Source organism: Eutrigla gurnardus (genome assembly GCF_963514095.1).
Source record: "Eutrigla gurnardus genome assembly, chromosome: 8".
In the NCBI taxonomy this organism is placed as follows: Eukaryota; Metazoa; Chordata; class Actinopteri; order Perciformes; family Triglidae; genus Eutrigla; species Eutrigla gurnardus.
The window spans coordinates 3,308,932-3,322,731 of record NC_139922.1 but is presented as its reverse complement, the minus strand read 5'-3'; the positions used below and the strand labels follow the sequence as shown (position 1 = coordinate 3,322,731).

Sequence of the window (13,800 nt, the reverse complement as noted above, 5' to 3'; positions counted from 1 at the left end):
GAGAGGCTTCACGGTAGCTGTCTTAAAATCCGCTGGAATGACACCTGAGGTGAGGGAGGAGTTGATCAGGGTGGTGAGGAATGGCAAGATGTCGTGTGAGATGTCTTGGAGAAGAGAGGAGGGAATTGGGTCAAGGGAGCAGGTGGTGGCACGGTTAGAGGTAACAAGTGCGTGAACGTCTTCAGAGATGAGGGGGGTAAAGCTGGTAAGACCATCAGAGTTGAGAGTTGGGGGAGATGTTTTCTGGGAGGTTATAGGAGTGAATGAGGAGCTGACGTCATTTACTTTCTTGGTAAAGTAAGTTGCAAAGTCATCGGCAGTAAGGGAGGAAGGAGGGGGAGGGGTAGGAGGGGTGAGGAGGGAGGAGAACATGGAGAAGAGTTTCCTGGGGTTGGAGGCAGAAGAGTTGACCTTTAGCTGTCGAACCAGTTGAGGTGAAGTCAGAGAGGAGGCGGTGGTAGTGAGTAAGGTCCTCGTGCTGGCCTGATTTCTTCCATTTTCTCTCTGACGCTCGCAACAATGATCTGCTGGTTCGCAGAGGTTCAGACAGCCAGGGAGGGGGGGAGATGATCGCGCAGGTCGTGAGATTGGGGGACAGAGAGTGTCCAAAGAAGAGGAGAGTGAGGACATCAGGATGGAGGAGGCTTCCTCAGTAGGCATTAAGGAGAATTGTTCTGAGGATGGTAGTGAGGAAAGACCAGTTGAGGAGAGAGCGGAGGGAGTAAGGGATTTCAGGTTGTGGCGGCTGGTGACCGTTCGAGGCGTAGAGGGGAGGGATGTGGTGGGCTTCATGGGGAGGGAGAAAGTCACAAAGTGGTGGTCAGACACGGTGAGCGGGGTAACAGAGAGTGCCGAGATGCCACAGGATCTTGTGAAGACAAGGTCAAGTTGGTTCCCGGCGCGGTGAGTTGGTGGAGAGGGGGAGAGTGTAAGGTCAAATGTGGAGAAGAAGTCAATGAAGTCAGATGAGTGCAGCTTTCCTGGGTGGATGTTGAAGTCACCGAGGACGACGAGTGGTGTGCCATCATCAGGGGAGCAGCTCAGGACGGCATCCATCTCATCTAAAAAGTCACAGAGAGGACCGGGTGGGCGATAGATCACTATGATGTTGAGCTTGATAGGAAGGGTGACAGAGACGGCGTGGAATTCAAGTGCAGATCGGGGTAGGTGGTCCACAGGAAGGACCTGGTAGGACCACCTGGATGAGATGAGGAACCCAGTTCCTCCTCCTCACCCTGTTCGTCTTGGGGAGTGTGAGAACGAGTAGGCAGTTGAAAGGGCAGCTGGAGTGGCAGTGTTTTCTGGGGTGATCCAGGTCTCTGTAAGGGCCAGGAGGTGGAGAGTCTGCAGGGAGGCATATGCTGAGATGGTGTCTGCCTTCTTGATTGCAGACTGGCAGTTCTATAGCACCCCTAGTACTTCAAGTTCCGTACCGGTGGAGAATAGTGGGTAGCATAGATTGGATGGGTTACAGCCTCGAGCAATGGGTCTCTGGCAAAATCTTCTCTGGTTTGATGTCCTGACTGGGATAGGACACATGGCTGCGCTGGGGGGGGGGGGTAGATGTTATGCCTACCTCCTGTCCTGATGCTGCAGCTGACGTTGTAGTGACAAGCTCTTAAGTGCTTGGTTTACCTCATGCGCAGACTGAGGCCCCTCCCTCCAATCAAGTTTATTGACTACAGCTGAGCTGGCTGAAACTAGGTAATTGCCCACTCAGTAAGATTAGCTTTACAAGAATTTAAACAACAAGCTATCTAGACAAGACTAAATGTTACAACTAGCTCTACTCACAGAATTCCTAAACCCAGTATCTTCAATTCGTTTCTATTGTATTAGCAACCAGTACTAGACATTAAGTCCTTTAATAATTGGAGCTTGTTGACCATGGCTGGAGGGTGAGTACATGCACAATCTATGCAGCACTTAAGCTGAGCAGGGATGAAGCCAGGGAAAGTCAGCTCAAATATCCAGCAGGTCCCTTGATGTGCACACTGCATTGTTTTTTTAAAAGAAAAAAAAAGAAAAAAGAAATCAAGAAAACAATCCTTCCTCAAAACCAATTGAAGCGCCAATGCATCCTGCCGACAACGCCAGAATGTGACCAATTAAATAAAATGTTATTTATAGTGTCAAATCACAACAGAAGTCATCTCAGGACACTTAACACATTGAGCAGGACTAGAATAAGCTCAAAATTTCAAGAGTCAACACAAATTTTTGTAGTCTCTCCTCCACTGCATCTCAGCCTCGTAGTAGCAGAGGTAATCCCCTTCCTGGCACTCCGTTAGGTCAGGAACACGGCGGAACTTCTGGTGGTAGTAGACCGCCTTGTTATTAGACCGAATACTGTCAACGGCATCTCTAAATGTGGTGACAGGCAAGTCCACAGAGTAATAGAAGAGTTTAGACAGGATCAAGGCTGGGTTTGGCAGGGCCGTCCGTTTGACCAGGCCGTAACAACAGCCTAATTTAGCTGGTAACTTTGGACTAACATGCCCTTTTATATTCACATGATCAAGAAAAATCCATCAAGTGTTGGACAACAAGGAAATTAGTAATTTCAGTTTAATTGTATTTAATTTAATTTTCTTGTATGTCAATTAAAATACATATTTACAGTTTATTTACAGTAAATACTGTCAAATTAATTGTAATCAAACTATTACATTTATGTGACTAATTCACGTTATAATTAAGTGAACAAGTGTTGCAGTAAAAAGGATTGAATTGTGTTGGACTAATGTGATGAAATTGTTTTGGAGTAAAACGAAATTCAACAAAGAGTTGAATTTACTTTATTGAAACACATCCAATCACTTTTCTGTGGCAGATTTGGGATGAAGAGTCTGAAAGAGTCTGATGAAGGGAGGGCTGTTAAAACAGATGAGGCCAAAGAGAAGGGAGAGAGACAGGTACAGTATCTGGTGACAGGATTGTCAGAGTGGGAGAGAGAAGGATATGAATACGTGGTTGGAGACGTGAAGTGAAGACAGTGAGGTTGGAGGTAGAGCAGTATCTGAATATGAGATATATTGTGGAGTGTGACACTGAAAATGTGTTGGTCAAAGGGAAGTGGACCAACAGTGGACTAACGGAAAAGGACGAGCTACCATCAACACTTTCCACTGCATTAATTAATAAAAAATAATTTCAGACATTCATTAACATCGGGACCACTTTATTGCATCACATGAAATTGTTGTTAGGTTCATCCTATCAATTAGTAAGAGAACACTAAATGCAGGATTACTTTAGAGCAGTATGTATCTTCAGGAAAATGGGAAAACATCAGAACTGAGCTTTGCATACACAAGTAAGCCACAAACAACAGTAATGGGAAAAGACTTTTTGAATGTAATTGCTTGCAACGTTAACCAAAAAGTAACAAACAATAAAGATTTAAAAAGGCTGTAAAAAGTTCTTGCTTTCTCTTAAAATAATCCAATGTAGTATTTAGCCCCTTTCACACAGCCTTTTCGTTGCGGGAGTATTCCGCCGTTATACCGCCCATCGTCAGTCTAAACGCTCGCCGAGGCGGAAAGGCGTAACAGAATATTACGCCTCTGAGACGCCAACGGAGGTCGTCACAGAGCCGCATCAGAGGTGAGATGAGGCGATCTATCTAAACGCTCCGAGCACCCAAGGTGGAAACGTAGTGAAGACGCATTACCAGGGCGACGCGCTGCCAGCGGATTTAAGGAGCTCAAAGCGTAGATCCGAAGAAGATAAAACACCATTAGTTGCTCGTACGAGATCACTGTTATACACATCCACATCCACTTGTGGGACAAGCAAAAGTTCACCTTTCGTCGTGGTTTTGAATACGTCACACGGCCGATGAGTCCACAGACGAGACGGCGGCTGCACTGTGAGACGTCTCACTCGTTCCGCAACGCTGGGGTTCTATCTAAACACAGACACCGCTAAACGCTCTGGTTCGCGCCATATTTTGACTCTTCATCCCGCCATTATGCCGGAAAAGTCTGTCTAAAAGGGGTCATAACCGCTATTATTTCATATGTCAAAAATAATAACCAACAATAATAAATACAAAATAAATTAAATTGGAAAACGACTAGTAAAAGACTTTCACATGTGGCATCACAGAGCAATGTGGAACTATTATAGTTATTAATTATAGTGTTTAATTTAAGTCTTGAGAAAAAGGGTAGAATTTTATAAAAGATAAAGAAGTGCAACTCTGCTTCGGCATAACACAAAATCAGTATTACAGTCATTCTGTAGAGGATTCTAGTAGCCCATTATTCCCAAACCTGTAATAGCGTAACTTGAAAAATATCCAATGGGACCAAATATTCACAAAAGCCTGTCATCCTGAAAACATACACCTGTTATTCTGAAAACACATGCTCTCCCTGCAACAGAAGCACATGGCTAATCATTATGCAGAATGATGTCATCGAACCGTCACAATTTTTTCCTAAGGTGCAGTGTGAAGGTATGTCCCACCACTTTGGTTTAGTTGAGGCACAGGGAGTGAGATTAGTTAGATTTAAGGTAAGAAGATCAGTACAAGCCAATCAGAGGCTGGTATGGCGGGTCATGGAGTTATTTTGCTGAATAATTAGACATGTGCATCTGTTTGTTGTGTAGATAATATTTGGATACATTTTTGGGATTTTAATATTTCAATTTTTTTTCCAGGTTATGGGCGGCTGGAAAATTGACTCTCAGAAGGATTCTTTTTCGGTGTCTGAAATTGGAAATCTTACTGGATTTTCAGTCTAACGGGTTTGGAAACAATGAGCAATGGGCCCATTCTGTCAACATGGAATGTTGAATTCATAACTAGCGGCAATCCTGCTTTAACAACTACTCAGTGGAGGCAGCAGATCCCTTGATTCCTTTCACATGGAAAAGCCCAACATATTGCAGGGTCTTATTAGTAATTGCTAGACTAAGTTTCAATTGCCAAATGGGACTTTGGTGTATTTAAGTGGGGAAACATAACAAAGCTTTTGGATAATTGGCTGTGTTGAAATCTCAAAGCAAAGGTTAAGGCAATAGCCAAAACATCTCAGAAATATGGAAGATCAACTCTGAATTAAAAAAGGCATATATATATATATATATACACTCACCGGCCACTTTATTAGGTACACCTTGCTAGTACCGGGTTGGACCCCCTTTTGCCTTCAGAACTGCCTTAATCCTTCGTGGCATAGATTCAACAAGGTACTGGAAACATTCCTCAGAGAGTTTGGTCCATATTGACATGATAGCATCACACAGTTGCTGCAGATTTGTCGGCTGAACATCCATGATGCGAATCTCCCGTTCCACCACATCCCAAAGGTGCTCTATTGGATTGAGATCTGGTGACTGTGGAGGCCATTTGAGTACAGTGAACTCATTGTCATGTTCAAGAAACCAGTCTGAGATGATTCGCGCTTTATGACTTGGTGCGTAATCCTGCTGGAAGTAGCAATCAGAAGATGGGTACACTGTGGTCATAAAGGGATGGACATGGTCAGCAACAATACTCAGGTAGGCTGTTGCCTTTCTATCAGCTCGAACCAGTCTGGCCATTCTCCTCTGAACTCTGGCATCAACAAGGCATTTGTGCCCACAGAACTGCCGCTCACTGGATATTTTCTCTTTTTCGGACCATTCTCTGTAAACCCTAGAGATGGTTGTGCGTGAAAATCCCAGTAGATCAGCAGTTTCTGAAATACTCAGACCAACCCGTCTGGCACCAACAACCATGCCACGTTCAAAGTCACTTAAATCACCTTTCTTCCCCATTCTGATGCTCGGTTTGAACTGCAGCAGATCGTCTTGACCATGTCTACATGCCTAAATGCATTGAGTTGCTGCCATGTGATTGACTGATTAGAAATTTGCGATAACGAGCAGTTGGACAGGTGTACCTAATAAAGTGGCCGGTGAGTGTATATATACAGTGTATATATATATATATATAGCACAGATGGAAAATGGGGAAGGGAAATTAATACTGACGTAGTAGTAAAACATTAACATTGCATCAATTCCTTCATGCATTATTCATACATTTGTGCATTTATTTCCAATAAGTCAGGCTTGGTCTTTCATAAGTGATAAGATTGTTTTGTCAGTATATTAGTACAGATTACAACAGAACGGTTATGGATTTTGCCTCTATGTGCTTAATTTTCTTTTCTTTTAAGGACGGATGAATTAATGAGTACCTCTGCCAAATTGTCAAGGATAATACATTGAAAAACAATTGTTTACAAAATCTTTAAACCTGTGGCTTAGAAAAGAAGCAGTAAGTCGTTGTGAGAAGAAGGTTGAGAGTATTCATGTACTGTGTCCTCAAAGAAGAAATCAACACTTACAAAACACTGGTTTACAGTTCAAACTACAGGCAGCATCTAAAAATGGTGGTCAAAGGACAACTGGCTGATGTGAAGCTTAAAAAAAACTAAATCCTGAAAAACTTTACATGGGACAACAAGCTGTCCAATAAGAGCTAATTAAACGCCAAAATGTAAGACTCGGTAGAAGGATTTAAGGAAGCTAAAAGCAAAAACATCCTTTAAATGACATAGGCAGTTGCTTAGGCCTCCACAATGTTTGCCATTATCCGCCTGTCCTTTATGTAAGACTTTGACACAGCGTGGTAGAAAGATCCACAGCTGTTCACATTAAAATCCTCCTTTTTCCCTTTTCCTCCTCGGCCACAGCTTCTTCGTCCGGTGCACTTCGAGTGTTCGTTCCTCGGCAAAAACGGATAAATGTAGCTAAAAACTCGCAGGACTGTTCAGTGCATTATGTCAGGAAAACCTTCAGGTTCACTGAGACATGTAGAGTTGGAGGAAAAACTCTTTTCAGATAACGTCTCCCCTTAGTTTGAATGCAACATGGGAAATCCTTTCAAGCCATGGTACAGCAGAAATTCTTTCTGTGCTTCATTTAAGATGTCCTTCTTTTTCTTCCCTCAGCAGTGTCTCTTTCCTCCCAGTGGACCTGCAGAAATGTCATGGTAGTCTTACAGTACCTCCTGGGTAAAGGAATGGAAACATGGCCAGTGTCAGTGATCCTGCTCGCATATTTCCTCCTCTCAATAAAATCGGTCTTTTAAAAATGCCAGCAAGACAACAGTAGGACGTTCCTTCGTGACTTTCTCCAGGAGACAGAACCTTGTCCCATCATTGTCCTCCCGTCACGGTTAAAGGGGAAAAAACCTACTCCGTCCTTCGGGTCATAGGTCTGTGACTTTGTTTTCTACAGCGGCAGCAATCTGTTGGAGCCTGTAACCCAGCTGCATCTTCTGGGCTGTGGAGTCCTCCTCCAGGGCTGTGATAATCTGACACAAGAAGGAAATCATTACAAGTTGACTTCTTTAGATTAATTTCCTCCATAGGAGGAGATTTAAGCGACATTAATGTAATTAACTGTTTGTTAGACCCCTCCCTTGAACAACAATTGTCCAATTCTAGCTTAGCAACTGTAACTATGCAGGGCAGATACAGAACAGGTCCCTCTTGTGTATGCCACCTCGTGGTTGTAATGTGTTTGTAATGGATATGGTTTGTCCTTTTTTTTGTTCTGTTAAATATATGATTATTATTTAGTTTTTCTGTCATTTCTCTGTTACTATGTAGTGATTGTCTTATATGTTGGGACCCCCTCAAAAATGAGATGATAGATCTCAAGGGGTTAATCCTAAATAACACATTTCAAACAAACAAACAATGAGACCCCGGGCCTGAATGAGTTATACCTGTATAAATAAAGATTAAATAAAAGAAATAAATAAAAGAAAAATACGACAAGCTGAGGATTTCCTTCCAAGTCAATGCATGAGTAAGAGAGATGCTCTGTAATTAAGAGGTTTGAGAGTTTGGAGGGTGGTGTCATTTAAAAAAAATCAAAAATAGAAGAACAAAAATGTATGATATGGATAAGATTAAGATAAGAAGATTCATCTGCGTTAACATAAACCTGCATCCTTGCTAGTTGTCTACCTACAGTGGTCACATCAAGGCCAAGATACACTTCATCAAAGGGTTACTATATGGACCCTATTTCCCCGTTTTTGTGTAAGTGAATGGAGACAAAGTTTTGAAAGTGGTCCATTATTGAGGGAGAACGCTGCAGCCGCTAAACAGGCTGCACTATAATCGTATCTGGTAATACCTCCCTTAATGTTAGTCTAAAAATGATTGTTTTTGCCTCAAGACTCACATTGTTATTATAAGTGTCCGACAACATATTATTAGTGTTGCATCCACATTGTTGCATTGCATTGCTGCATTACAAAAAAGTTGTTTCTGCATTTTCTTTGTTTTTCTTATTTTACCCAAAACGTAGTGAGCCGTGACCCAAAAACTGAGGTATGTACCTAACCATGACCTCTGTGTCATTTTTACACAATCTGCCATTGTGGCAGTTTCAGCTGAAAGAAAAGGGCGGTCACCAACTAGAACCGAAAAGCTTTTGTCAACATTTGATGTCTGAATTCAAGGACTCGTTCAAAAAACGAGAGGGAAATGAGCCGCCGTTATTGTGGTATTGTCGGGTGCGGTGGTAGGAGAATATTAATGAATGAAAATAAATATTCACCTGCTGTGGTACTGTATTTTCAACTCTTGCAGACACACTTTCAATAATTTGAACATGCAATTGAGATGCATCCAATCCACAGCAGAATATGCTGTACAACCCAAAAGTTGTGTTTTTGTACTTGCTTTATACTCACTTGATCATAGTATTTGTTGATGTACTTGTACAGCTCATGTAAAGCCACAAGGCAGTTGACCTCAGCAGCATAATTCTGTTTTGTGGAGTAAAATGGAGAGGGGAAGAAACTTCAGGCTGTTAAAAATCTATTATATATATATATATATATATATATATATATATATATATATCATATATATGTTAAAAGATATTTCATTTCAAACACCACATTCATCTCGTTATGAAGCAACCCAGGACCTGAAATGATTTATGTGTTCAACATTGCCTTAAAAAAGTGTTTCTTTCAAAATAGGAAAACAAGAGTGAGTAACATACACGAGAGAGTTCTGCTAGAGCTGAGTTCATCTCCTGGTCACTGGCGGAGATCGTCTGACGGATGTCTGCGTAGTACCTGGAGAGAGGAGTGATTTATAGAAAAGTCAAACAGATTCATGATATGTGATATATGATCCCTCAATGGTGCCCCTCCTGGAACCATTTTATAGCACTGTCAGCTCATCCTGACCGCAGCCTGCACTTGATTGATACATTGATTGATTTTATTTTGGATTTAAGAGACAGAAACATAATCCATAAAGGAGAACATGTTAAAGTGTTGACACAATTTTCCAACATGGTCCTTGGTGTTACCATATAAGACACAGAAACACAAGAACACTGACATCAAACACACATCCAAAAGAAACCAAAGTTACTAAAAGTTACGGGGAAGTCACGGTGAGATTTTACAGTAACGAAGCATAGAAAGACAGAATGAATGAGTTACATTTAACAACTTCAAGCTTCATCCACAAACTCTTATCACACCATAGAACAGAGCATTAATATTGTCAGATGGATGACCTTTGTCCAGCTAAGTTTCTGTAACAAGTGCAAAGCATTAGCAAGTGAGCTACCTTACTAGCAGGAAGCTGGCTAGTTGAGGCGCTTGCTAATTCTGCTTTACTTAATGAGAAACCTAGCCTAGCAGGGGGCGGTGGCAGCTTTGCGTCTTGCGTTCACACCAATCATGAAGTGACCCCTTCGCCTAACATCACTCTTTCGAGGTTTGATCATTTCAGCCCAATGCAGTAAAATTGTCACGCTAACTACCATACTAGCCTGGTCTTTGTACTAATATGAGGTACTACTGTAGAACCAGGGACGGATTTGGACCAAAATCCGGCCCTGGCATTTTGGCCCAGACTGGCCCACCATGTAAGATCACAGATAGCAGGTCTGGTGGAGTCCTCACCGCAGCGGCCCCGGATTCAAATCTGACCGCCGGCCTTTTCTGCAATGTCATCATATCTCTCTCTCTCTCTTTGACTAAAGTTTTTTTGGCCAGCCCAGTGTCAATTAAAAAAATAAAGGGTCCGTCGAACTAGGCCTACCACTATGGGCCAGTTGATGGTTCCGGACAAAAAAAAAGTGTCAGCCCAAAATGCACGTTGGCCGACTGGAAAAATGCCTGGTATGCCACATGGCCAGTCTGCCCCTGCGTAGCGCTCTAGGTGAACACAAGCGGATACAATATTTGCTTCCTCTAATGTGGATTCAGCGATGTCAGGACATCAGTGATGACAGGAGGAGAATCTCAACGCTGATAGGCTTTAGTGACACAACGTTGCGCACATTTCACGTCGTTCAAAACTAACAGTCGTATCCCTCTGTCGTCACACACACTTAAGCCTCACCCCCATAGCTGTCAGTAGCTCCTCAGAGGATGCTGATTGGTCCCTGCTCTGGCTAACCGGACACAAACGCATCACTTGGAGCTAAGTAAGAACACAGGTATATTGAAACAGTATCAGAAAAATCAAATGTTTTTTGAAGCATGGACATGTGTTTTCGTAAAAGCCCATAAAATAAATTTGAAATTGGCATGTCTCCTTTAATTTAAAGCCTAACTTTAACCAAGTATTGCAAAGATGAAACACTGTTATCCTGCACACATACTGTATGGGAAAGTAGCTTGAATCTATCGGATATGAAGGGAAAGAGTGTAGATTCTTTGTTATTTTGATAAAACTAATAGTCTTGAAAAAAAGCATTTTTGAGACAGACAAATCTCACTAAGGAAAGCTTTAATATATCACCAGTATAATCCGCAGGGTTTAATGCACAGCAGACAGTGGTAAGTGTAGCAGTCTGCTGTCAGACCACCCATGTCCATAACCACCCATCTGCTACTGACAGATTGTCCGAGGCCTCTCCCTCACCTCTCTGCTCCAGAATGCTTTTTATGCCTGGGGTCAGTGAGACAACCTGCTGCCATATTCTTACCTCTCCACCATCTGTTTGTAGCGCGGGATGTCTCTGGCGTACAGCAACTTGTTGATAGGAGAGTCCTGTGCAGAGAGACATTTGCAGAGGCATGAAAAACAGAGCCACAGTGGTATAGAATGATACGCTCCAATAACACTGGCAGTGCCTTAAAGTCATTAGCTCACCCGTCCCAGTTTATGGTCAGCAATGGTGCAAGAATCCATGAAGGTCTGGGCAATGACGGACAACACAGCATCCACATGGTCTGAGGTCTGCACATCAAAGATGAACTGCGGGTTCTTCAGGATATTGATCCAGAACCGCAGCGGTAAACTATTTGGCCAGGCAAGAAAGTGGATACACTGATTGTGGACCTGCATTCATAAATATTTGACCACTCACTTCATGTCTACAAACTCACCATTCACACATATCCCCCCCCAAACGAATGGGTGTTTGATGGGTCACCTGAGAGTCCTTGACCCATCCTACCACCATCACTGTTTTTGATACTTTGCTCAGTGTAAAGGCTTGTTAAAATAAGTTCTCTTCAGGATGGAAGAGAGCTCATGCTGTGTGAGTAACTGATGTACAAAAGTAATCGAAGTGGGCAGGTAAATTGGCACATCTACATTTTACAGTCTGCCTGACTTTTTTAACATCAGGTTCTCCAGCCAATTTGTAATGGCAGGGTTTTCCGTGCCAATATGTTTGGTAGTGCCAGCGTTTTGGCCCTGAGCCTCATAGGTCAACGGTACGGACATAAAAACGACGGCTGTGCAAGAAATGACTTACTATTCCCTATATAATGAACTATATAGTGGGTTCTCCATGTTCATCCAAATGTATAGAAAAAAAGTGGACTCAAAGTATCCCACAATTCATCTTGAAAAGAAGTGTAATGACCAAGCATTATTTACCATCACGCATTGGTCTGAAGGAAAAATGAGAGAAAGAAAAATGAGACAAATCTAGGAAAATAATATACTTCTTGTGAGCAGAGCCTCCCAACACAAACGGTCACAAAGTAGTTTTAATCCTTTATTATATGGAGAAAATACCTCCACATTTTACAGTGAAATGTTGGAGATAGAACCATCTACACGTGGCTGCGCCTGCCATCATGGACCACCACTATTAATATTACTACTGCTGCTGCTAATATTACCAACACTAAAAGCAGACGGAGCCTGGTCTGTTAAAGTTAAATGTGTTAAGGCAGTTTGTTCTCACCACTGTTGTGCTGTATGCTTGCTCCTGGTGGTGTTGGGACTTTCAAATTCAATCATATGTTGCTGTTGTCTAATTTAGTTAACAACGGCAACATATACCGCTCTTTGTGTTCTTACCTTTCACAAAAGAACTGTTCCTTTAATTACACTGCAGTCACTTCATTAGCACCACTGACTTTACCATTTCTGTCACCTGACTCCAAATCAGCACAACAGCAAATAGCAATTGCCAGGTTTCAACCAATAGAGGGCGGTCATGTGCATATTACAGTAACGAGTAGAATTCAAATAGTTTGCACTTAAATGTCAAGATTTGGATGTGAATCCATTAACGACACTACTAAATACCAGAAGCATTTGTTTTCAGCTGGAAAATGGTATCAGGCTTTAACTTCTCTTTAAATTACCTTTTGTTAAATGGATTCATAAGCTCTGGTGATATTTGTAGGAACCACTTCAGATATATTTCTGATACAGAAAGTTAAAAAAAATAGTACTGATAGAGCTCTGGCAGTTCTAATGCATCTTAACGTCAGGTCATTGTGGAGAGGGGAGGCTTTACTGACACAAGAGGTTCTTAAACTTTTGGAGGATATTCCCCCTGAAGTGTTACCACTTCTGGCTCCCTGCCCTGCCTCCCAACACCCACACACTTTGAGTAAGCTGCTGCTGGCCAAGGTACCTGTTAGTTTTCCAGATGTGGATGGTCTCAGGGTCAAGGATGTTGTGCTGCAGAGCCTGCTCATCCAACAAGTCGAAAAAGTATTTGACAGCCAGAGGTACGGGACGACTGGTGCTGAGGATGGCGGTGAATAAATCATCCACAAACTTCTGCAGCGTGCCCTGAGATGGAGAAGATAGAAGTAAATAAACCAGATCTAACCACAGATGTGACGCTCAATGTCCTAATCTGCTCTCACTAAGCTCCTCTGCTGGAGCATCTACAACTCAACACTTTGTTCATGACTGTCTTCTTTGCTGACTAAAGTTAATTTGCAACACAGTTTTTGGATCATTTCACCTAAAAAAGAAAGTGGCCATCACTCAAAACCAAATGTGATGGATCCCATTTAGATCAGTGTTACCTTCATGGAGAGCAGCCGTGTGAGGTAGATCTCAGGGATAGCCTTGGCCCTTTCACCGCCCCTCTCTCTCAGACTCCCTCTCCTATGCTTGGGCAGCTCAGACTCCTCGCTGGCTTTCACCAGATGCCAAAGCCTCATGCCCCCCTCCTCCCCGTCATCCAGCATGGGGGTCTCTGGTAAAGGGGCAACAACAGTGGAATGAGTTTATTTTGGTTGGATGAGGTCAATGTGGTTGCAAGCTAAAATACACTAAGATATACATATACATATAAAACCTAAGATACCAGTGACTCTACATATAAAACCTAAGCTACCAGTGACTCTACATTAAATCCTAAACTACCAGTAACTTTACATATACAACCTAAGATACCAGTGACTCTGCAGTACAGCCTAAACTACCAGTAACTCTACATTAAAACCTAAACTACCAGTGACTCTACATTAAAACCTAAGATACCAGTGACTCTACATATAAAACCTAAGCTACCAGTAACTTTATATATAAAACCTAAGATACCAGT

The 13,800-nt window shown here is 42.3% G+C and overlaps 1 protein-coding gene across 1 annotated transcript in view; it reads right to left on the bottom strand.

Moving 5' to 3' along the window:
• The window catches only part of plxnb1a (plexin b1a), a 259,098-nt gene that overhangs the window by 184,573 nt on the left and 60,725 nt on the right, over window positions 1-13,800 (bottom strand). The window contains exons 31-37 of the mRNA XM_084015437.1: window positions 13,277-13,449; window positions 12,874-13,034; window positions 11,145-11,292; window positions 10,978-11,042; window positions 9,028-9,103; window positions 8,711-8,785; window positions 5,595-7,315 (exon numbers count right to left, since the gene is read on the bottom strand). Of these exons, the coding sequence (XP_083871563.1) occupies window positions 7,211-7,315; window positions 8,711-8,785; window positions 9,028-9,103; window positions 10,978-11,042; window positions 11,145-11,292; window positions 12,874-13,034; window positions 13,277-13,449 (803 nt within the window). The 3' untranslated portion in view covers window positions 5,595-7,210. The remainder of the gene's footprint in view (window positions 1-5,594; window positions 7,316-8,710; window positions 8,786-9,027; window positions 9,104-10,977; window positions 11,043-11,144; window positions 11,293-12,873; window positions 13,035-13,276; window positions 13,450-13,800) is intronic.